General features: G+C 38.8%; 2 protein-coding genes across 3 annotated transcripts in view; both read right to left on the reverse strand.

Moving 5' to 3' along the window:
• Positions 1-13,163, reverse strand: part of PTPRB (protein tyrosine phosphatase receptor type B) — a 63,589-nt gene extending 50,426 nt beyond the window's left edge. For both annotated transcript variants that reach the window (XM_030259712.4, XM_030259701.4), the window contains exons 1-3: positions 13,030-13,163; positions 11,366-11,755; positions 2,165-2,403 (exon numbers count right to left, since the gene is read on the reverse strand). In XM_030259712.4, coding sequence (XP_030115572.4) covers positions 2,165-2,403; positions 11,366-11,755; positions 13,030-13,084 — 684 coding nt within the window. In that variant the 5' untranslated portion in view covers positions 13,085-13,163. The remainder of the gene's footprint in view (positions 1-2,164; positions 2,404-11,365; positions 11,756-13,029) is intronic.
• Positions 13,164-13,832: 669 nt separating this feature from the next.
• PTPRR (protein tyrosine phosphatase receptor type R) overlaps positions 13,833-25,238 on the reverse strand; it is a 135,702-nt gene continuing 124,296 nt past the window's right edge. Inside the window, exons 11-14 of the mRNA XM_012569001.5 lie at positions 23,475-23,585; positions 22,132-22,289; positions 20,012-20,125; positions 13,833-15,040 (exon numbers count right to left, since the gene is read on the reverse strand). Coding sequence (XP_012424455.4) covers positions 14,947-15,040; positions 20,012-20,125; positions 22,132-22,289; positions 23,475-23,585 — 477 coding nt within the window. The 3' untranslated portion in view covers positions 13,833-14,946. The remainder of the gene's footprint in view (positions 15,041-20,011; positions 20,126-22,131; positions 22,290-23,474; positions 23,586-25,238) is intronic.

Consider the following 25,238-nt stretch of genomic DNA (forward strand, 5'->3'; position numbering starts at 1 on the left):
ATTTATATAGAATAGCCAACATAATGCAAGTAATTATTTCCAGACTGTTATTGAATAAATGGGCTTTTAGTAAATCAGCAGTCACACAGCCTTTAACACTTACTGACCTGTGTGGCAAGCCAAGAAACTAATTAAACTGAAAAAAGAACTGGAAGGGAGTTTTGGGAGTTGCCGGATGTGTCTCTAATAGCAGGCTCCAAAGTCCCTTTCAGACACTTTCCCAAGGTTTCCTGACTCTTTTTTTTTTTTAACACCAACCTCTCTGTCTCTCTAATCAAGAGGAAATGGGCTTTGCATAGCTTTTGTCATGGATTCAAAGTGCAAGCTGCAGTTTTACTTGAAATCCATGGCAGCTCTAAACCAAACATTTTGTTCAATTGAAATGTCACTATTGTCCCCCCCAAAATGGGTATGTGCACAGCCAAATAACAACATGGCTTTACTTCTGCAAACAAGAGGCCCTAGTCTGGGCAAATGGAGTTCATAGGAGGTATTGTCTTCCTCACAACAATATTCAGCACTTAGTCTATATATTTTCAAAGTATTGTGTTAAATCCAGTAATCCAGTTATTACTTTAAACATCCCTGAAATTTGAAAAAAAAATGTTTTTAATTCTACTCTAAAGACTGGGAAACAGAGAGGGAGGCCAAAGATTTTAAGTTTGTGTGTCTAAATTGGTATATCTAGATTCAAATGTCCAGAGCCAGTTGGAAGCTACAAGAGCAAGTTATTACTGATTTTTTTTTTTTTTTTTCATAAATATGCTTAGACAGCTTATCATCACAATTCTGGTTTGAAAGTTTTGACCTAAGCAGCTTGTTCAGTGCAAATGATGTGATTCAGGAGGTGAAGTGGGGTAGAAACACAAAAGGCAGTAGTTTCTGTTAAAATGTTGGCATTTGTCTTGCTTTGGCAGGATTATGTGGTAGAGTGTTGGAGGCAGTCTGGGGAATACCTGTTTTTATAGGACATTTCCATTTGGAAGGAACTAGTATTCTGTGGGGAGATATGCAGATGAACGGAGGCTATGAGGAAACAAGCTCAGCCTGCATGCACTGAGCCAGAAAGATCACATTTAAAAAGAGCTGCATCAGTTGTGGAATGGGGTGCAGTGTGCCCATCCTTGGCTCAGTCCCTTGCCCTCATCAGCATCAGAACAGCAGTGTTGGGGTCCATAAACAATCACCTTTGTGGACTCTGACATTCTATCCACAGCCTTCCTATACATAAAACACATTTCTTAGTCTTATCCACTTCAACACACAGTAGTAACTGAAGCATATTTGCCTGCCCCAATACATTGAGTGTAGCATGTTCCTCTGCAAGATAAGCTCACAGGGAATTTAGGGTTTTTCAGTTCTAAACCGCTACGTGATAACAGAGATAAAGGGACCAATAATGTCCTGAATGCTTTAGTTCTAACTGCCTGTACACATTTTGCCAGTGGTGATTCCAGATTTGCTTTCACATTACTGAACTGAGTCTTGCAGAAAAGGGAGACTGGAAATTGATTTGGAGCAAATGGCCTGCCATGTTCTCCTTCTGCAGCTGGGGCCGGTAGCCCTATTCACCTTCTCTGCCAGGACAGTTAGAGCAGAGACCAAGTGTCTGTGTGTTTCCACTCTGCCTATGAGCCAGTAAATAAGCTGGCCATGGCCAAGGCTAGGGTTCCTTTTGAGGCCAGTTAAAACATTTGTATTTCTCTTGCTTTGATCTGTAAACAATGTATATAATTATCTGTAAATAAGGTCATTGCATGCTGTAATTCTTAGCATGTAATTAGAGCTAGACCGTCACATCATGCAACAAATAATACCAGGGCCTAAGTCCCTGAGAGCAGATACCCAGGCTCCTGTGAGTCCTGTCACTTCCAGGAACTTTCCATTGCTTCTCACATATCCTGCTAATACTTCTCCCAGTGAAACATGTGCACCAGTATTGGGCTTTACAGAAGAGGCAGAATTTTTCTGCAGCTATGCTTCTAGCAAAGGACACTGTCAGCATGAACATCAAAACAAAGCATCCCACAAAAAAAAGAACAAAGCTTAGTCTTTTGACTGATTTTTTTCAGGTTTGGTTGTTGTTTTCTTAAGCCCACTTGTAATAGCTATCAGGCTCCACAGAGTGGAGCAGGCTTTATAAAAATCAGTAGTTCTGTCTTACCTCTTCTGTAGTGCTAGAGTATTGAAGAGTGGTTGTTGGAATCCAAGCTTTCTCTGTTACTGCAGATTTCAAGACTAAGTAGAGGTTTTCAATGGGATTTTTACTGAAGTGTTCAGTCACATTTTTGATGAACATCTCTGTGCTACTTTTCAACACATTTTCAGGCCTAGAAGTTATAGCATTTGAAGAGGGGGATGTAGTTATAGTACTCCACACAGAAGTGTCTGCATCTTGGAGATCTAAAACAAACAAAGGAATATGATTAAATTCACCTCAACATTTTTATAAACAATTCATTAGCTTCAATAAACGTGGGTGATACACTTTCCAAGTAGTTCAAGTGCACCTGTCAATTCTATAAGTTTTTTGTTTTCAGTGCAAATGTGTTCTTGCATTAATACCAAAACCTGCAAAACACAACCAGGAAAAAAAATAATGTCTCCGAACACTCATACCATTAATTTTAAATGTAGTCTCTCAGTGATTCTGAAGGGAAGAGAAAGGTTGTACTTTGTCACTAATGGCACAAGTTTTTTCATTTGCAACTTTTTCACTTGTATCTATCAAATGGCACACAGTACCAGCTTTATGACCCTCTCCCCTCCTTTCTAAGTGCATTGTCCAGATTCACATCTGCCTTTTGTTGGTGTAAGTTTAAAACACAGCTTTGTTCAGTATAATTTTTCAAGATAATTTTTTTTCTCAACATAAGTGCTCAAGTTAAGTTCCTTGTGCCCACATGAGCATTTCTCTTGCTTTCTAAAATCAGTCCTATGCTGACCCCATGCTAATCCCTGACTGCTGCCTTCCCAAGGCTCAGCTAATGATCTATCACTTAACTGAAGTATCTGTAAATATGGCAATGGGTTCGCTTTTTTAGTCACGTATCCTTCAGAGAAAGCCAAAGTTGCAATTAGAGCTCAGGAAAGATTTTACTACACATTTTTCCTCCACATTTTCATGGCTCTTCCTCCCCATTGGTATGTATTTAATATCCTTTCTTTGTGGCAGTGAGGGCAGGGTTCAAGCTGTGGTGGCCTCTACATCTGGTAGCATCACATTTCAGCTAAACTATTGGAATTACTCACTGGCCCCTTCTCACAAAAAGCTGCCCTGCCATTGCTGTAACACAGCTAATGTGTATTGGCCCGATGCCCAAGACACTTTGTCTGTCCTTGAACTGAGATCTCCAGCATGACAGAACCTTGTTTGGCTGCTGAGCCACTGGGCTGGTTGCCATTTATAACAATTTTAGCCCACAAGTCCTTTAAAAACAAAGTAGTGACTGGGTTAAATTGCAGCAGAAGCTTTCAAATGCAATTACTTGGTGTGCAATTATGATGTCTTAGCTGAGCAATGTGTGATTACTTCTTACCCAAAGGAGCAGTGGGTGAGCTTCCACAAAATCAGGTTTTTCTGTATATGTGTAAATATATGTGTTAACATGTTTTTGTAAAAAAAATTGCAGCACTTTGATTTGCACAGAAAAAGTGAGATTGTAAATCCTAATAGGAGGCATTTCCATGCAAGTGTTTGCTGTGCTTGACAGCGCAGCGCATTCACCTGGTACATGGTTCTGGAACTTTTTGAAAAGTAGTGGTTTACTGGAATGGGTTGGTATCCAGAGCAGATATTTTCCTTCCTTTTATCTAATTGTGCTTCTCTGGAAATAAAAATTCAAAGTCTCCATTAAATTACAAAAAAAGTTGACTAAATATTTTTTTCAAAACAAGGCAGTGAAAGCAATACTACAGATCTAATTCTTCTCTCACACTTGTGCAAATGGTTTCATTGAAACCTCAGGTCTTGTCCAGCTCTGCACAATCATCTTCATGCTACTGCCTCTGCATAACTCCCTGTAGAGAGCCTGAGGCGCAGACTCTGCTGTGGTCCCATGTCACATACCTTCATGGTTCCCACCAGAAGGACAGGAACCTTGTGATCAGCTGCTGCAACAAACCCATTAGCTGACAAAAGTCCGGACTTAGTCTAGATTCCATGACAGTCATTGTTCCTGGAGATCTCCTATTTGCTGTGGGTCTCTGAAAGTCTGTGGTAGGCAACTAGAAATCCTAGCCCCAAGGACTTGGAAAGAGATCTATGCCTTTCAGATATCTCCGAGATATCTCTCTCCTACTTCAGCAGGAAGTAGAACTTACTGACAAAAAAAGGGTATATCTGCAGTCAGCAATCTGTTAGAAAAAAGGCCATACAGTTGCGTTTCTAAATATATATTTACACACCCAACATGAAAACACACACAAAAAAATCTTAGCTTAATTTACAGAAAAATAGCAGTGATTCCAGCAGGAAGACATTTGCATACCAGTGCAATTGTGCTTTAGGAAAGCTGCTCCTCCATAAAAAGGAAGCTGGTGCTGCCAGTGACATTTGTGGGATTCAGCAGCCAGGGAATAACTGGCATTCTTGGTGCAGGAGCTGAGGGGGGAGCTCAACAGTCCTGGAAGCAAAACACTAGGTCCTCAGAAAAGTTCCACCATCCCACAAAGGTTCCATGAACAAGCATTTGGTCACTGCATCACCCAACCTTTCATGTTAATAAGCTTCAGGCTATTCTGGCTTTCCAGCTAAAGGATCTTTCCCAGAAAATACTGGTTACAGTCTGTTGCCTGTAACCTGTGGATAGAAGTGACTTGTGTACAGAGCTATGCCATACTGGAACTTAGATATATGTACTAGTGTTTTCTATATATCCTACAGTGGACTGACTAATGAGGTTCATATCTGTTACCCATTTTAAGAAAGTCAGAATCCATGTTTATATTCTAAGTAAAGCCACTATTGTGATCCTAGCATAAGGACCCTCATAGCCCTTCTTCAATAGCAGGCACTTAAAAAAGAAAACTGCATATTATAAGGCCCATGTAGCAGTTTTCTACACAACTTGAGTTCCAAATTTTTTAACCAGAAAAAACTCACCTCCTCTCTGGACATTTGTGAAGTACACAGAAATCTCAACAGCGGTATTTTTCAGATATGTTTAGCATTGTTCCAGCAGCCTCTTTGGAAATCAGTCATAAAACTGTTCTTGGGAACGGGACAGCAGCACAGACACTGATGTTGATCACTAGTGGCTGCATGATACACAGTGTGTGAACATAATATTGTAATAATCAGTAGCGCACCCAGGAGAAATGATGACATTCTAAGTGCATATTTCATCCACAGAGTGTACAGCAAACCACATCCATCTGCACAGCAGCAGGCAGCTTACAAGGAAGGGACTTCCAGACTTTTGCATGTATGAATACCAAAAGTTCTGGTTAGTTGTCAAGAACTGAGAACCCTACAGTGGTGCTTTCAGCCTTAGCTGAGCTGGCACAGTGCAGCTTTCTGAAATAGTTCACATTGTACTGATCTGCCTACCCTATTAGAGCACAGCTTCAGAAAACTAAGGCTGAACTTCTAGTGAGACATAATTGAATCAGATATTTAGTGTGTAAGATACAAAATACTCCATAAAACTGCATCTAACTCTCTGCAAAACTTGAAACAAGAAGAGGTTGCTTTAAGATCTCTTCATGTGCAGGACAAAATGAATTTTTTTTTACCTGTCTAACTACTTGTAAATAAAAAAAGCATAATTCAGATTCCTGTTGTATGTCGAAGTATGACAGAGAAACAAAAATCCTCTGAATGTCCTTTCTTTTCCCTTCAATGTGACTTTTAAAACCTGCAAAATCGGTGCTGCTTGAAAATGTTTTCTTTCTTTATTTGAATGTTGTAGAAGTTAGAATAATTTATCTCTTATGTCAGAGAAGTTGAATGTCTCCAAACTCCAGTCTAATCCTGAGTTGCTCTTTTACTTGCTTGTTTTTGAAATGCTGAAGTAGCCACTGAAAGGTTCTTTCAGCATCAGTTGTAGCAGAACAACTATAATTATCACATCATTGGTGTACCAGCCCTATTTCTGACACTATGGGAAGTTCCAGCTCAACCTGAAGTGGATTTTTGGTCACTGTAAGGGGCATCTGGATTCCACTAACTCTATTGATCTACTGAAGAGAACTCAGATACTCAGGAATTACAGAGACACCTAGGTGTGGGTATCCAGGGCACAGGGAATATTTCTCTGTCTGCTCTGAGGGGTTCTGACCCCCAGAGAAATACTGTCTTTAACCTTTGCAGACAGAGAGAACTTCCCAAGACTTCGAGATAGACTAGAGTCTACAAAAGTGTGAAATGGATAATAGAGAATAGTATAGTATATCACTTGTGTGAGAAACTTAGGTTTTGGGATTTTTAGTATGGTGTAGATAGGAAGCAAGATGGGGGAATTTGGGTGTAGTCCCTGTCTTCTTCTTCTACTCCATTTTCTGCAGTGTTGGTGGCACAGGGTGATTGGTCAAGGAAAGCACAGTGTAGAGGTTACGTGGACAGTCAAGGAATGAGTTATTGGTAGATAAGAAATAATTTACATTTTAAGAGTTAATTGGATAAAACCACTTTAAAAGACCTTGAAACTGTACTTTTCAGGGCCATTTTGGGGTGCTGTTCTAGCATGCTGAGCCTGTAGTGGACAGCTTGCAAAACTTTAGATAAGATAACAATAAACAAGAAGCTGAAGACTGAAAAAGTCCCATGAGTCTCCTTCTTCCTGGCACAGAACTATTACAAGAGGTTTTCCCCCCATTTGAGGAGCCCCCCAGAAGGGCTCAACGTAAAACAAACATCAATACCTAGGTCTTGGTTCAGTTGCCTAAACCTAGTGGAATCTGAACTGCCCTAGGGCATCTGAAGCATCTGCCCAGGCTGTCATAACACTTACAGGAGACCTGTGTCTTTCTGGGCTGGCAGCCAGAGATCAGGTGGAATATTGTGGAGCATCTTAAATGACAAAAAGCACTTTGTTGAGATAAGTGAAAGAATCACTTCAGATACCTACATTTAGACACATGGAAGTTCAAACCCACTCCAGCTTCCACATGAAGGTCCACACAAAATAAAGGGGGAGAATATAATAATGAAAAATGCCAGTATAATTGTTTGGAATTGGCGTCTTTGTTAGCACTAGCAGAAGATGAAATCATAAAGCAGGACATGACTGATTGCTCTGGGAAGCTGTGCATATTGTTCCATTTTTTTCCCTATGAAGGTAGCTGAGCTCGTTTTGTTCTATATTCTTTGTGCTGTGGCTCATTAAGACTTTGAAAATTTACAAAACCCAAAGACCTAGGCTACACTTCAGATTTCTCCCTTTCTTTTTAGAAAATCTAAACTCACATTTATCTTTGAGCTTCTATCAGTATGCTATTGGATTTTGTACAAGGTCTTGTAATTATGTCCAAGGATCTGACATTGATGCCTCTCTTTGTCAAGGTGGAGCTCAGCAAAAGTGGTCAGCCATGTATTTCTTCGGCCAAAGAAAGAAAACTCAAGAAATTTTTGATATTTCATGGGTTCACATAAATGTTAGCAAACTCTTAAACTTACAACACCCTATAAAGTAACTTGGAGAGATTAAAATGAATTTCAGTGAATGTATTTTTTGAAAAATGTTTTGGGTCAACTTAAGGGTGGAAAGAAAATATTGTTTCTCACTGTTCTAATTATGCTGAAGAAATTAGTAAAAATTATACACACAAAAAACTACAACCGGTAGTGAACTTATGTATCATTATTGCAGTATCTACAAACACTAAAGGTGTAGAAAGCTTAAAGCCTAAAGATATTTAATTTACATTATTTCAAAAATAAGTAAGGCTTGCTGCCTTTTCTGTGCTTCTGCCACCTTTCTTCTGTGCTATTCCACCTTCCCAAGAGTCCCAAGAAGATGCATTTGTCTTCCCTCCCTATGTTCTGCAGTTGCTACTGCTGCTCCAGTGGTTCAGAGCATGCTTGGAGTGTGCACTGCTCTGGTCTCTTCTGTGCTCCATCTCGGCCACTGAAGCATCAGCAGTGGGATGTGAACTTAGTTAGCTGAAGTTCTGATTATGAAGCAGCTAAACTGAAAGGGGGATAAGGGGAAAAGAGAAGCTTATGTGAGAGAAATCACCCCAGACAAGAACCAAGGCTAGAAAAGGGGAAGGAACAGCATAAACATCAGATGGAACATCAGACTTCAGCTCATACCTGGTATCTGGTATTTTGTCTATTTCAGGCTGGAAACAAACAAGAGATAGAAAGATGTTCTAGTGTTTATTCGACTTCCTTGTTCAACATGTTTTGTATCTTTGTAGATCGCACTATGGTTCTTCAGTGCTTGGCACACAACTGTAAGGAAACCCTCCATAAAATTAGCTACTCTTTTTGAATGTCTTGATATCCATGGATCTAGGCTTGTCCCTACCACATATGATATAATATAAGAGAAATGCAATGAAGAGCATCATATTACAAAATAGGTAGTGTCACCTTCTATATCCAGACTGCTCTACAGCCTGTGTGACAGTCTCTAGAGCTCAGTGCATAGCTGCAGCATACAGCTTGGCCTTGTGTCTACTCATTTGAAGTAATTCCCTACTTAGTGAATAATCTTTGCCCAGCAGTGGTTTTCAGGTTTGTTGGTAATATTCAAGGTGCCACATAGCATTGCATCTGTTCTTAATTGGATATTTTATTGACATTAACCTACTCAGAACAAAAGAAGCTTGTAAGAATTGCTTATGCACCTTAGGAGTGACATCAGCGTTAATCTGTCAGCATTAATGGTGGGTATTTGTTCCACAAGTGTTATTTACATGCAACATTCTTTGTTCTTTTCAGTCATCCTGACTTTACCTCTTCACCTGCCACATCTTTTCCTCTTGCCTGTTTCTATTCCTGGTTTCTGAGCTTAGAAGCTCTGAACCCAGCAGTGGGCTGGTGAAAAGAATGGTTTAGCATTACAGAGATTTTTCTCTCTCTGCCCAGAATGTCCTCATTAATTTGGTGGGAAATAAAGTCTCACTTTCTCAAGGGATACTGTTGCTTTATGACCATTCTTCATGTTAGCTGTTTCAGTTAGAGTGATTCAAACTTGAGTTTGTGTGAGAAGGACTGTTTCCTGCTAGATTTGGAATTACCTCTGAGTGAGCAGAGATGGGTTACATTCCCAAATTGATCCTGGTTTCCACAAACAGTCATTTAGATCAGGACTGTTACAAAACATGTAAATCCAAACACATCCCAGATGGCTGATTTAAAATCCAAATCCAAGCTCAGACTTTCCCCAGGCTCAGAAAAATCATGTTTGATATTTGAGTAAGGTCCAGAATAAAAGTTACTTGCAGCTATTGGGTTTGGAGCTTGTACTCTATCTGGGTGATGTTTGGGACACAATTCAGTAAGCTAGTCCTATGCCAAAATAGAACTCTTCTTATGAGTGCTGTGAAAATAGAGGGTAAATTATAACAAAATGTGGTCTTAGTCAGGAGTAGAAAAACTTACAGCCATTTCAGCTCCAAAGATTTTGTTCAGTTTTTACTGTTCTAGATAAATAGAGACCAAATATGTTATTTTAGGCAGATCTACTTCTGCTTGTATTGAAAGCAGATAGATGTTCTTGGAAGACTAACTTTACACATTTAGCATTGAAGATTTTGACATGCATATGGATGCTATGACCAGAATTGGGGGCATTAAATATTGTTCTCATAGTACTTACTACTATTTGAAAAATTAATCTCTTTGCACTACTTCCACTTTATATTCTTATATTCCTAAAATTCTTAGTTAGGTATTGAGGATTATAGTGTTTTGTTGATTTTTCAGCAGAACTTCCCAGATCTGTCAAAAATAAGGCAAGTAACACTCTTAGAAAGGATTTGCAGGCCTGTCTATGGAGAGAATTTCAGGAAAATCAAGGTAAATTCATTTAAGAACTGAGCACAGTAAACAGATGACAAGGTGCTTTAATATGCCATGACAATTGTCTTAGTGCTTATTGGTCTTAAATTGCTTCTTCTCTTATGATTAAGAAAAGTGTGTAAGGTTACTTTAACTTGGTTAGGCCACACTCCATCCAGCTATTTAAAGGAAATAACACTACCTGTGCACCTCATCTGACCTGTTCATAGTGTCTTTGAATATGCAAGCCATACACAACCCCAAGGACTACAAATGATTTTGCCTGTTTAATTTCTAACATATATGGGAGGGCTGGGATGGCATCATGGACACTTTTCCGTTTCCTGATTCTGCAAGCTATCCTTTCATACATCCACTTAGATAAGTAGTCCTGGTCCTATGAGTAGAGTTCTGCAAGTGCAAATTTGCTGAAAAAAATGATACTCTGTCTTACAATAACTAGGAGTTCAGAAAGAATGAGGATTTGGTTTAAACATTCTTAAAACTTGGACATATGCAACAGTTTTAAGTCACAAAACTTATTTTTAACCCTGTAAAGACAAGAATTGACAGTAAAAAGATGCCTGTAGGTTGTTCTTATTTACTATGAATAATTACTTAGTAGTGCACAGGAACAGTATTAACAAGTTTGCCAGGAAGGATTGACAATAGGACATTGAAGAAAGCATTATCAAGCAATATTCAAACCACTGTACCTTCCATTTTGCCATGGATATAATAACCCACAACTACACAGATATACTGCTACATGTCTGTAGATATGTGCACAGACCTTTGCATTTCAAGGTACTATTCCAAGAATTTCTGAGACTTTTGATTCAACTCATTAATCTCAAGATTTTGAGTGTTCTCATATATATGGCATCTAAGAGCAAAATTACACTGAGTAAACATGCAAATGTGCAAGCCATGACTGTTCTAATTATGCATTTAGGTTAATCAGAGAAATAATTGTGCATGTGTTGGATTTTCAGATGTCTTCTTGCTCTTGACAGATTGAATCTGGATTTGTATGATAAAATGAATGGGGAGGAGAACTTCTTTGCATCCACATTTTTGAAAAGTACTAGGAATCAGTACCCATAGTTTAGAAATGAAAAAAGGAAATGACACAATATTAGTGAGCTGAGGTTACATATAAGCACATTGGTCCAAAGAGTGGGAGTAGACAAAAAAGAAAAGATATACTGAAAATATAAAGTGGATTAAAAACAACAGTTGTGAGAAAGACAGCACTCAGCTGTTTTTTAATAGTTCTCAAAATGTTTTTCAACTGTGAAAAACATTCTTCTGTATGAATAAAATATCAAAATTTTTCACATTTGAGTTAGCATAACAGAGACTTTTTTGTTACCAAAACTCCCAGGATATTTTCTTGAAGGAATAACTCACCTTGCTTTGAGCACAGATTTACATAAACAGGTTTTCCTGTCTCGCTGGCTTTTAGCTGCATCCATGTATGAAGGTATTTTTTACTCCGCTTGGCCATTACCTTTTGACCTTGTTTTGTGAGGAAAAGGGAGCTGTTGGCCACCTTCAGGAGCCCATCCTCGTGACAATTCCACCTGACTGCCTGGGGACAATCGATGATGACGCTGCGAGATGACAGAGCAGAGCGTGTAGAGATGCTCAGGCACTGGGCAGACTTCACATGGAGGAGCCTGTCATCTGCCATCCACTGCCACTTCTGATTCAGGCTGGTCATATTGCACTTTTCCATAATGACTCCTCTCTTTTCTGAAAGACACTGCTGTTTCTGGACATGGATAATCAGAAACCCTTCTGGAAAAGGAAAATTCCAGAAAAATATGATTGATTACATTTTTACTTGACAAAAAGCAACTTCTCAATGATTTAAAATAACTGACAAATAAATCTTTCTTCCCACGTTCTGTGTGTTGAACATTTCATGAAACTTCCCATAAGTTGAACCTATTTTAAAAAACCTTCCAAACACAACACTCACGTGATGCATGTGCTGGTAATGTAAATAAGGAAAATGCAAAACCCCAAGCTATTGTGGCAAGGTTCTCTTGACATGCATTATATATAAAAAAAAGAAAAAATTAAACTGGATATAAAAGAAGTCCAAGAACTATTAACTTCAAACACCAGTTCCTCATTTCCCCTGCTGGAAAGCAAACAGATCTACATGCATTCTCAGTCTCTGTTTCAGTTTTACAACACGGACTTTTAAAAATATAATTTCCTGCCTAAAAGTTGTTTTAGTAAAATTCATAATGTTTCTAAGGGAAACATATAGGAGGATATTCACAGATCTATGTGTCTCTCAATGCATGTGTTACAGGAATGGAGGTTCTTTACTGATAGGAAGCACATCTGTTTTACTGGATTTATTCCAATGTCTCTAGCTGTTAGCTTTGTGATGATTCCAATTCACATAAGATTAGCTCTCTGTGTCACCACACTTAAAGATCAACACCAGCTACTCAAATGAAGAAAATTACAGTGCATTAATCAAAACCCCATAAAGCTACCAATGCAAAACACATACTTGTAACAGAATGCAGAACTGGTTATTTCAAATGCAGCCTCCTTCCCATATTGTGTTTAGGTTGTTCGTTGTTTTTAGTCTCAGTTACTCAGACATTTCCAGCCTTATTGGTTACAAAGTGCTAAACCAAATGTGCATTTATTTACCTCAATTGATGTTGTCATTCCCGTTTTTACAGACCTGGTAATTTTCTAACTAAGCATTACAGAAAATTCTTGCATCTGAAATTTCATAAAGTATGAATAAAAGATAGGAATCTCCTGTCTGAAGCATTTATCCCAAAAACTCAGCTCCTGGATTGTCTATCAGGAGATCTTCTTAAAAAAAGAAGATGTATCTCCAGCATAGAAGAAGACAGTTTATTTTCCTTTGGAAAGGAATCTAAACAGAATGGGCTGTGTTGGCCCTGCCCCTCATTCCTCTGGTACGAAGCCCAGAGAAGAGGTGACTTGGTTTCTGTAAGTCACCAGCTGTGCCGGAGGGCTCTGCTCAGTGGCAGAAAGAGCAATTTGGCAGAGGGGAAGTGGGGAGAGACACTTACCTGAGAATGCCAAGGCAAGACAGGTAGAAACCAGGACGTGAAATAAAGAATCCATTTTCCCTCTAACAACTCCCCATGCTTCTCTTAAAAAAACCCACCTCAGATAAGTGAAGCGAAGGCTAGGAAGGAAATGTGCCTTCACGGGGGAAAAAGTCAGTGACGAGCACTTCCTTCTATTCAATTGTTTTGGGGGGTTTTACAGTACTTTGTCCTTTTAATATGATTCTTCAGTTTACTAGTTGGTTTATTTTGGAAAAATACAAGCAAAAGAGAAGTTTTCAAACACCTGGGAAATTAAAAGAGATTTTGTTGAATCTCTTTAGACTAAAAGACAGGGGATCATACTTTTGTGTTATTTGTTGCATGTGAACTATTACAAATCTACAGGTCATCTGGATGTTGCTGACTAAGTATATTCTATATTATTCAGGGAAAAACATGTATTTTTTGTAACTCTACACAATCAAGCAAAATCTCAGTATATTTCTAGCTCCACAAGTTCTAAAAGCCAAGTGGAGGGTGGGGAGGAAGGGGAAGAGGAGGAGGCAAAGCTCTGGCATCTGTACCAGGTCTTATAGAAACTCCCCCTGAGGAATCAAGTGATGCTGGGTTTGCCTTCCCATCAGGTGGTGCACCTTGCTCCATGTCAGCTGGGGATTGCCTGTGCCCTCTGGATTGGTTCCCAAGTGATCAGAAGCCATGGTGCAGGCTGACCAAATTGTGCTGGGCTGAGCCTGTTTATAGGGGTACAAGAGTGTATGTGCATTAATTACTCTAGGCAAGAACAGACACTTCAGTTAATATTTTATATTTAGGGTTATTTATTAGCAGTATGAAGCAAAGTCAACATTAAAAAATCAATACAACCTGTAAACAGATCTCCCATTGCTGTAAGCCATAATGCCAACTTCGTGTATCTCTCAAAAACAAACTTTTACTGAGCAATAAAGGAAACAGTCATAGCAGCATTTTCTTTCTTGTATAACCTGTCATGGAAGAGTCCATATCACTAAAGGTATCTATCTCTTACTGAAAGAAATAGAGCAGATAAACAACATATGCAAAAATTTCTGTATTAACAAAAGACAGACAAATATTTAAAATCCTTACCATTTAATATATGCTACAAAGTTTCTTTTAAAAGTAGATTGACTTATACAATTTACAAATACACTGGATTCAGGTCTGTAGCAGAAGCATGTTCTAAGACAATCAACAGTTTAGGGTAAATACATATACACTGAATAACAGACATTGTGCTCTGCAACTGCTCTGTAAGACCTACAGTAAGTACACATTTAATAGTTAATAGGATGAAGAACATATATTTCCATATAAAATATTTACTGCTTTTGAATATTTTTAAAAACAAGATTTAAAAAAAATTTTATTATCTCCTTTTTTTAATCCATAATTGAACACTTGCAACTTTAGCAGCAAGAATATTATGTGGCCAAGGAACAAGCTCACCACATAATCAGTAATAGCACTTTACAGTACAGTTGACAGTCCATTCACAAGACAGTTTGCAAAACGTCAAAGCTTTTATACACTTGTTAAATATTTCTTCTGTAGAAGTCCCAATGTCCATCTGACTGCAGCAGGAGCACATACATACATTCCATATGGCAGATATCAGCATTACAGAATTAAACCCACCTTTAGATACATACACAAAATCCATGTGTAGTTTCAGTACAGTACCTTCTTTATAAATCATTTTTGGGAAGCTCACAATACATTCATACATAGTAAGGGTCCAGCAATCTCTGTACTTTTGCCAACCATCCACAATCTTTTCAGAAGTTGGCCTCAAAGCCGTCTTTCCTACTGCAGTAAACTCCTTGAAGAAGCTGCTGGTAGGTAATGAAATAAATTACCTCAAGAGACTGACATTTGGTTTTACCCTCCTTGTCTTCACTGGACAGCTTCTGCAGAAAGTCTTCTTTCATACAGACTCAGTGCATGGTGCACAAATTCATACTGCTCGCTGGTCTGAACCATTCCACCCCTGGAAAGGAAAAAAACTGCACTGAAATCTTATTTCTTAAGACTGCAACACCCTCTAGCTCCTGCCAGCCCCATGACCACAAGAAGACACAAGCCCTTTCTTAGTTTTTGACTTACAGTTTGCTTGAGTAACTGGGAGATATTTGTCAGAGAAGAATTACTTTCCTCATAACTTATGCCATACAGCACATGCCCCACATGAAAAATTCGCAGTTCCATCAGAGTAAGAATTAGAGAAGAAAGCATCTGGTATCTACAGTGTTAAAACCTACATTTCAAATTCAGTATATTAAAAGAGAATTTTGCTCAATCACATGGGCAAGGAAGGCCAGATACATGGATGCAGCATTACCACTGATGGAGCAAGGAAGTATACAGAATCTGGCCTTTAATTTCTGTCCTTTACTAAAAATGTAACCTTCTGTGACCTGCAGATGGCCTGTGCAGAGAACAGCTCTTCCTGTCCTCTTTCTAACGCCTACAATGCATCCTGTTCGAACAGCCACCACCTACAAAATTTTACAGTGGTGAATCATTTCACCACCAACAATTCAAAAGAGTTTAACCTAAAATAAAAATAACTAGTTGCAGCCAGCTTGGATGAAATGCTTACTTTTTATACATTCACCTGATAACAATCAATTTTTCAGGTCTAAGTATGAGGATCAAGTCTCACATCTCCAGTATCAGTTACAGTGTGGCAGGAAGGGGATGTCTTACAGGAGGCAGATGTGATAGGAATGTTATCATTAAGCTCTGAAAGAAGCAAGGGCCTCAAGTTTACTTAATTCCACTTCTATTATCTCATTTGCCAGGGTATTCAAAGCTATCTACTCTGCTTCTAGAAACAAGCCCTTGGTTCATCCTCAGTGTACCATGGAGCAGCCAGCAGCTAGCTAGCATCCCTTTGGGATGATGAAAGACTAAATGGCTTTAGTGAGAATGAAGACATTAAGATACATGTCACATCTAGCGTCAGTTAGATCTTAATTGAAACATTTAAATTTGCAAGGTATTTGGATCCAGAGCACTGTTGGAGCCAGATATCTTGCAGGAGCAGGTCTGAAAATCTCATGAGATCCCTAACAACAAATATAGTACTGATATACTAAGCTATTTGAAAAATGGTAAGTAAAATTTCCTCAACAAGTATTGTCCTTCAGTATTAGAGAAGGTTATCTACAACCAAAAGGTCCTTTTATTTTCTTCAGTGCTTCTGGATGGCTAAATGGCTATGGCAGGAAATTCATAATTAAAATAGTATCTACTTCTTTAAGCAAGTGACCAGTGGTCTGTGTTCCTCCATTGAGCTCAGGCAAATATAGAAGTGAGCCTTTTTTGCTATTCCTAGGAATAAAATCAGAGGTCATTAAATGGTCCCATCCAGCCCAAAATGAAACACTCATAGCTTTGCCAACAAAGGCATCCACAAATGTACAACTCTTGGCTGCCTTTTGCCTTCAGCTGCTTTCCTCTGTGCTTGTCCCCTGCCTGGAGATGAAGCGAGATACTAAAGGTGATGGGTGGGCTTTGCTCTGGTCCTCTGTGCTGCCTAGTCTCCTTCCTTCCTCCTTGCTGCTGCATCCTGCTCTGCCCACGCAGCTCCTTCCCAAACAGCTTCCCTCCCTGCCTTCCTCATCAATGTTCCCCCAAGATGTTCTCTAAGGGAGTGCACTTCCCAGGTTAGATGTGCTGTGTAAAAGGGTGGGGGAAGGGAACATATCCAGGAAGAAGAACTTTGTAGAAAGGGCAGGTTAAAACAATTTTGCCTGCACTAGGCTGTTTGTGATGGTGATCCTTACTCCTTCCTCTTCAGTGCTGAAGCAACACACAAAACCCCCAGGAAAGTGTGTGTAAGACTGTGGGGGCTGAACCCAGCACCATGGCATCTGCCCTGCGTTAGCAATTCAGAGGTTATGATGCTTCTGAACCTTGTATGGACTAACAGTCCATATGTCTGTCAGCTTAAGGGCATATGAGTCTTATACAGAGGTTTAGACAACTTAGCCTTGTCAGTGCCATTATACATGGCATTTACTGAGCCATAGTACCACAAAACAGTTTGGATTGGTGGGGATCTTAAAGACCACCTAGTTCCAAACCCCTGCCATGGACAGGGGTACCTTCCCTTAAGATGAGGTTTTTCAGAACCCCATCCAACCTGGCTTTAAATACTTCTAGGGATAGGAAGGTAAAGAATTTCTTCCTAATATCTAATCTGTATTTACTCTTTCTAAGTTTAAAGTCATTATCTCTTGTCCTATCATTGCAGACCCTGGTAGAAAGTCTTTCTCTGTCTTTCCCATAAGCCCTCTTTCATACTGAAAGGCAGCAAAAACGTATCCCCAGATCCTTTTTCAGGATGAACAGTCCCACCTCTTAGACTTTCTTCACAGGAGAGGTGTTCTGTCCCTCTGACCATTTTCATGTCCCTTCTCTGGATCCACTTTAGTAGGCCCATGCCTTTTTTGTCCTGGGGAGCCCAGAGCTGGATGCAGCTCTCCAGGCAGGGTTTCACCAGAGCAAAGCAGAGGGGCACAGTCCCCTCCATGGACCTGCTGGCCACACTGCTTTAGATGCAGCCCAAGATACACTTGGCTTTCTGGGCTGTAAGTGTACACTGCCAGCTCATGCCCAATTTTTCATTTACCTATCCCAAGTCCTTCTTAACTTCGTTCTTATGCAAGGCTCACATTTCATAGCAGGGAATTATCTGTGATCCCAAGACATTGGTTTGTGGAAATGTTTGTGTGGAAGAGCATTTCAGGAGGAAATTTGCTCAAGGAGGGAGGTTTCCTCTCCTGTGTCCCTAGTGCCTAGAAGGGATGTAGCCACAGCTACAGCACCTGTGAACGTGCAGCCTTTGTCTATTTGCTAGTCCGCACTGCCAGCTACTCTGTGAGCTACTGGGCTCTCTGCTTCTTTGAGACTCTTTGGGCTGGTGCTTGGAAGAAACAGAACCTGGTATCCTGAGGACTCAGGGACTGTGACCATCTTTGCTTGGGTAGCAGTGAGTGCATAAAAGGTCCTTTACCCTGCCCTCTGGCTTGCTGCTAGTGCAGCTGCATGCAGTCGTTCCAGAATAAATGCGATGCAGGGTTTGGGATTATTTTTTTTTAACCTGAGGCCATTAGTCAAAACACTTAAACAATGAATTGACGCACACTGGAAACTCTTTTCATCCTGTCTGAGGAGCCAAGAGCAAAGTTATCGGATGTCATTCCAAGAATGTGCCTTTAAGGTTAAGAATGTGCAAAGTTTCTCGATGTCACAGTAAGTCTTGAAGATGCCTCACATCAAATATTTCCTGTTTCTGTTGCAAAATATAAAAAACTAACTGGGAAAGAAATCAAGCTGAGCAGACCTGTGGGTCTGTCTTTTTACAAACTCATGCAGACCATGGCTGTATTTACATCCTGGACCAATATTTTGAGTAGATAGCCAGATTTCCATTCTCTTTCCAAGTTTATCTACGGTACTAATATGTAAAAGAAAGTTCATTAGGCAGATCCACTCATAAAATTGTGTTGTCAGTCAATAATGCTGAAAATCTGGATTGTTTTTTGTGTCTGAAATAGGGATATTAAAAGAGGCAGCTAAGACCAGAGTTTGCTTTAAAAGCAATGATAAAAAGATTCTTTCATAATATAAATACTAAAATGGGGAAGAACTCTTCATACCTTTCTCAATAAGACAGCTATTCAGAAAAGAGGCTTGGAAATTTGCAGTTGGTAATTTAAAACAGAGTAAGCATTTTTCCCTCAGCTATTCCTTCTTATTTTTTTTCTGAGATTTATAGGTCAATAACTCCCCTTGGAGAATTTTACACTCCAAGTGGCTCATGTTGCCCTGTAAAGATCATATTACAATGTTGAGGATGATGCAGCCATACAGGAGGGGAAGGCAGGGGAGATGACCCATAAACACAGTCAACTATATGGATTCTGGTCTGTCTGCACTTCACAGTTCCAGTACCTTCCAGAGCTCTTCACAATACAAAAAAATTCTGTATTAAACTTTTGACCTAAGGTCCTTTTCAGCATTTGCACCCTATGTATTTTTTTTCATTTAAAGAAGACATGCATGTCAGAAGCAGTTAAGATACTTGCAATGAGAATAAACAATATATGACCTGTACCTACAGCAGGAGAGGAGATGCCTCTATTCTTGGTGCAATCCTGTCTATTTGCTTTATACAAAATCCTGTTTTTCCAAGCAGAATAAGAAAGAAAAGTACAACTCAACCAACAGTTTCCATTGTGCACAATACCCACATCCTCCTGTAAAACACAAATCCCTCTTCAGCCATGGTTTCACAAAACAAAGCACTCTGCAACAATATTGGCTTACAATGTTTTTGCTCCCAAGCTGTGAATTCAGTCAGGGAATTGATCTGACTTCAGAAAAGTCTGGAACAAATCCCTTGGTATTTTCTTAGGCTGGGTAAATTTGCCAACTCAATTCAAAAGGACCCCCAGCACAGCTGAGTAAATAGCAACAGCACCAGATTTGTCTTTCTCCAGTGCTCAAAGAAGCTACATATTCAGTGAGCCTGGATTTCTTTGTCAACCCAGGCTCAAAGAAAATCCCTTGTCTCCAGATTGCCTCACCTCTCTTGTGTCCCAATGGGATGATGCAAACAGCAAGCAGAAAATTTTAGTGGGGGAAAATAGAAGTGGCAAGTGCCCAGCAACTACATGGTTGTCATTTCATGGGAATTTCATTCAATGGAAGTTTCACCCAGAAAACAATATTATTCCTTATTCAGGACCTAAATACATATGTTACCTTGATTATTCAGTTAATGTGGTCATAAAAGTCATCACAAGCAATGGCAGCCATTTCATGTAAAGTAACATTCAACTGTGGAAATGTTTTCAGAATCATTACAGAATCATTTCTGATCATTACCAAATCATTTTGGTAATGATTTCAGAATCATTGACTGATTTGTTGTTCTTCTGGAACTCACCGATCCACTCGTAGCTGGCAGACAATGCTCAATGCATCTACAACTCCCTCTTCCTTTAACTGCTGACAACCAATGGATGTGGCAATAAAACATCCAGTTCTTCCTATACCAGCACTGAAAAGAAGGCAAAGTTTAATAGTGGAATGAAATTCACAGATCCAGGAATTACATGGAAAACACTAAATACTATGAAAATAGGAAAAAAAAAAAAAAAAAAAAAAGAAACTTGGAATTGCTAGAACCCACATGTCTAGAAAGGCTGACTCCTCAGCTCACTTTTATAGAGAGAAATGAAAGTGTGCACTGTTCCAGCAGTCCAGTTGCGGGTAATTGTGAGGCTTACATTTTTTCAGATTGCATACAAGTATATGGTAAGAAAACCAAGCTTCATTAACACTACAAAATCTGAGCATTCTCTGGCCCAGTCCAAGCAAATGATGGAGGTATGTACTGAAAAGGAGAAGCCAACCTAAAACTAAAGTTCAGTAGGGCTTTATGTTTAAAGTCCTCAAAGTATACAGGGGTTCTGCTAACCATACCTCTAATCTCAGGAAGGCAAAAAGGGCCTAGATCCATGCTGATGAAGTTAACTCTCCTGTGATTCTGCAGGATGGCAAAGGACTTGGTGCTACAGCTCCCCAGGTTTTCTTGATGCCTACTGGGAAACAGCCAGTTTGGCTTTTTTTTTTTTTTTTTTTTTTTTTTAATTGTTTATTCTCAACAATTTTGAGAATCTCTACCCCACTCTGTTTCTTGCTTAAGTAACGTGGAATGCAGTGCACCTCATGGTTTTCATGCTGAGTGGCAGGAAAATTGGCGGAAAATGTTAAAACATGAATTTGGGGTCCAGGTCTTTATAGCCTCTCATTCAGACAAAAAAGGGAAGAAACTGACTGGAAAATGGAGTGTGAGATTTGTAGACTTTCATAGTGAATGTATAGACAGCTGAGTTGTGACTGAAAAACTATGAATTTTAACCACAACTGGGATGATATCTCAATCACAATTGAGCTGATATCTCTCTTAAATCACTAATAAATTCCTGCCCATGCTTACAGACCTTATATCATTCATCTCAGAAGGACATCCCATTCTTCCGATGAGCTTCATTGCTGAAGAGCCATACTAGAAAAAGGACAATCTCAATAGCTATCCACAGATTTCTGCATTGCTAGGGAAACTACAATCTCTGATAAATACAGCTGCATAAAATTGGGAAAGTTGCTGACTAATCACATTCTAGTTTTCAAAAATTATGGGTGGTTCAAATCTATCTTCCATTTCTCTAAATCTCCTAAATATAGAACTGGAAAGAAGTTGTTCAAGATTAAAAGTTCTCATTTAATGTACTTCTAGGGAAAAAAAAAAAAAAAAGAAGTATTATCCCAGCTGTAAGGGATGTATCATCACCGTTTTGAGACAAACCAAGTAAGAAAACCCTGATTTTATTTTTACTTTCTGTTTTGCTTCATCTATTTCTTCCCACCAATATAACAAATCCAGCGCTACTTCCTATTATTTAAATTGCAACATGGGGTAATGAACCAATATAATGCAATAAAATAGAATTAAACTAGAACTATTAGAAGGTCATTCTCTGGTGCATTATAATTTGTATGAATAAATCTCTATTCTTGAATACTGAAGATCACTTTGCTCTTGAATATTCAACCAACTGCTTTTGTGAAATTGTTCACAAATTCTAGTACTGATGTGGTTTGATCTCCAAATTTGTACCTGATTCTTGCTCCTCAAAACTGACTTGCTTTGCAATATGGTTTGCCTACTGGTCACCAGGCACTGCATCTGAATTAGTCATGTAATCATGGAACAAGACAAAAAAGTAAGCAAATCATAAATAAGAAACAAAAGGAAAATAATTTTTCCAGCTGGTCTTTCAAAAGCAGCTATAGTAGCAGAAATAAAGAACAGCTCAGAAGCAATCTGCTAACAACAAGGGAACTCTCTCCAAAACTCATATCCTCAAATATGAACTAAAAAAGTCAATTAACATGAAGAATTTTGCTTTTCCTCAAACACATTTTTTAGGAGGGCTATTTGATGCAATTTGCTGTAGCCTTGCTTTAGGCAGTCACTCGAGAGAAACACTGGCTAATTACCTGCAGTGCACAACAACAGGCCCTCTGCCCAGTGATTCCAGCCTGTCCTCTTCCACATCCAGAATGAGCTGCAGCAGAGGCTGAGCACTGTCGGGGGTTTTGTGGTCCGGCCAGGATGTGTACCAGTAGTGCTTCACACTGTGGGACTGACTCCCTTGCTGGAAATAACACCAAGATTTCCTATGAGCACTTGTATTTGCATTTCTTACATTGTTATGGTAAAAGGACAGTAAAAATATTAGGAGAGATTAAACAATTTTTTATATTAGACTTGGAGGATGCAACTGTGGATGGAACTGATGTGCTTCCAGACACCCAATTATAAGAAGGTTTTGTGCACCTGAAAACGTGGCTATTTCTTAGGCTGAGCAAGTTCAGTTTTCTGACTACTGACTTTTCCAGCTGTGTAAGTTCAGTTCTTCTGACTACTGACTTCATGACTGTATTGTCAGTTGGGAATTGTCAGATGCCTGTGTTATATCAGCAACATCTAGAGATAATAGCTTGATGTGGGCTTCTGAATTTCTAAATTAACATGTATTTCTACCTTTTAAGGTCATTATAAGGTTCTGATACTAAAATTACAAGGGTATTGAAGTTCAAGATGCAGAAGAACTGCCCTTCTAGATTAACAAGATATCCCAGTTTGTTCAGTTATTCTCTCCAAAAGAGTCTACTACTGCTTACTTCAACAAGGGGCTAAATATGGGCTGGGGTAATTTGTATTGGATGATATAATTCTGCTCACTTCTCAGTGCTGGGGCTGAAACCCTAAACAAATGTTCCCAATACATTATTTATTGTAATGCTCTTCAGGAGTAGCAGGTCAATCTGATAGCATAAGAGTGTAATATGGGGAATGTAATTAACTCAGAAGAGGGGCATCTGTCTTATTTTGCACAATTAAAGTTTAGTGAGAACCAGGAAAGCATGGAGATTTCTTTATATACTTCTTTTTAGCTTCTCAGATAGGTTATAGTTGCACTCAACACACAACATGAGCGCATATTTTTTTTAGAACAATGCTATGCTAGTTTTGTCATTAAGTAAAATCCCTTTACTTTGCCTTGACAATGCTAAAAGGGCCCCAAAACAAATGCAATTCAAGAGAATGAAACTTGCACTCTTTTTTGAAGCCTTTTCTATTGCCAGACTCATACAAAGTGGCAATACAATAAGTATTCCGGTAAGTATTCCGGTACTTTGGTCTCAACCCTACCTTGCAGCTTCATAGCTCCTCCTGTAGAAATTTATACCCTTAAAAAAAGCCAACACTTTAACTTCATTTTATAATAAAGAAAAGAGAGCATTGTGAATGATACTTCTCAGATGCAGATGATTACCTTTATTGTAAGCTGACGGACAGTGTAGTTTTTGCATTCTTGCACACTGTTAACAAGGACTTCAACCTTCCCATAGATTCCTCTTTTCTCCGGCCAATAAAGCACACATTTCTGGAAAGCAAGCATCAGTGTCATCAACAAACTGAATTCTGGAGCCATATTCATATCTAATTTTTATACAGAATGTATTTTTCTGCAAAATTCAGATGAGTTCAACTGAAGTGCTATTCGTAGCAGAAGTATTCCTAGATAAGATTTTGCAGTTTTTACTGAATGACTTAGGCCTGGTTTTCAAGATCTGAGTTTTACAGTATAGAACAATCTGCACAGCTGTTTTTATTCTTAAAAGCTCAGTGAAGTTCAGTTATAAGAATTATTTTCCACATTCAAAATTAAAGAGGTTTTTCTTCTAGAAAACTCTGAAGTCCAACTTTTGAAGTTTTGTCTTTCCAAATGGGATTTCCTCCTGAGCAAGAGATTCAGAATTTGTCCTCTGATCACAAGGCTTCTTATTCTATTTACTCTCCTTGACCCTGATACAAGAAAGAATATAAATGTGTCCTTAGATCTTACTAAACTCAGTTGGACTTAATGTACATGTTAAAGTATTTTGAAGAACCTGAGTTGTTTTTCTACATAACTTCCTGGAAATTAGTGTTAAAAAAATTCTTCAGTCTTGCTAGAGCTACACAAAATTGTATGCAAAATTCTCAATGAATCAATAGTTTTACACTATTTCAGCAATTTATCTGACAAACTTCTACTAAAAAGGAGATGAAGAACTAGTATTTACAAGACAAATAATTTTATTTTCTCCTTGTTATAGTTTGCTTATATTCAAGTCTTCGGTATTCCTTTCAATTAGAGTATCTCCACAGGCTATATGAAAACAAATATCTCTGTTGTATAAATACTCCTCTAGAAATGGATGCTTATTCCCTTAAGAATGTAAGGTGTTTGAAAGCCACATTTTCTGAAATAATGCTGCCCAACTCATTCATTAAATAAAAAGACTCTCCAACATTTAAAGGAAACCTTCTATTTTAATATCCAATACACAGGTATAAAAACCCAACCAACTAACCAAATAAACAAACAAAAACTCCCAAACCCCAAGAGAACAGTTCTACAGTAATAGGAATCCTTGAAAGACCTTGCTTATATTTCCTCACAAACTCTTGCTGAAGCAACTGGTATACATCTAGATAGACAGTAGCCTACATTATGCAGCAAAATGAAACAATGCCTTTAATATAATTAATTTCCATAAAGCATAACTTCCAGTAAATACTGCTAAAAATGACCCAGAAAAACAATCAGTGGAATGCAAGGCTTTACCACCAGATGTGATATTTGAGTTGCTACTCGATAACCCAATAGTGGATTGAACTGAATCACCTCAGTTGTATAAATACTTTCCTAAAAATAGATGCTCGTTACCTTAATAGTGTAAAGTGTGTGAAAGCCACATTTCCTGAAATAATGCTGGCCATTCTCACTGGTTTCGTTCAAATCCTGTCTTTTGCAGAACTACTCGAACATCCTAAATTTGCTGTCTCCCCGAAGAGATCGAGAATGGCAATAAAATACTCAGAAATTTGTATGAAAAAGTGAGTTCACAAGTTCCACAGTCTACCCATGTGACACATATAGTTACTATCATCTGCCAGATCTGCAATTCATGCCCCTCCCTGGGAGTGTAGTTTTCAGCGCTAATATGGGAAAAAGAAAAGTCTAAATACACAATTGTGCCCTGACAATCAA

This window comes from Taeniopygia guttata, chromosome 1A (genome assembly GCF_048771995.1).
Source record: "Taeniopygia guttata chromosome 1A, bTaeGut7.mat, whole genome shotgun sequence".
NCBI classification, from domain to species: Eukaryota; Metazoa; Chordata; class Aves; order Passeriformes; family Estrildidae; genus Taeniopygia; species Taeniopygia guttata.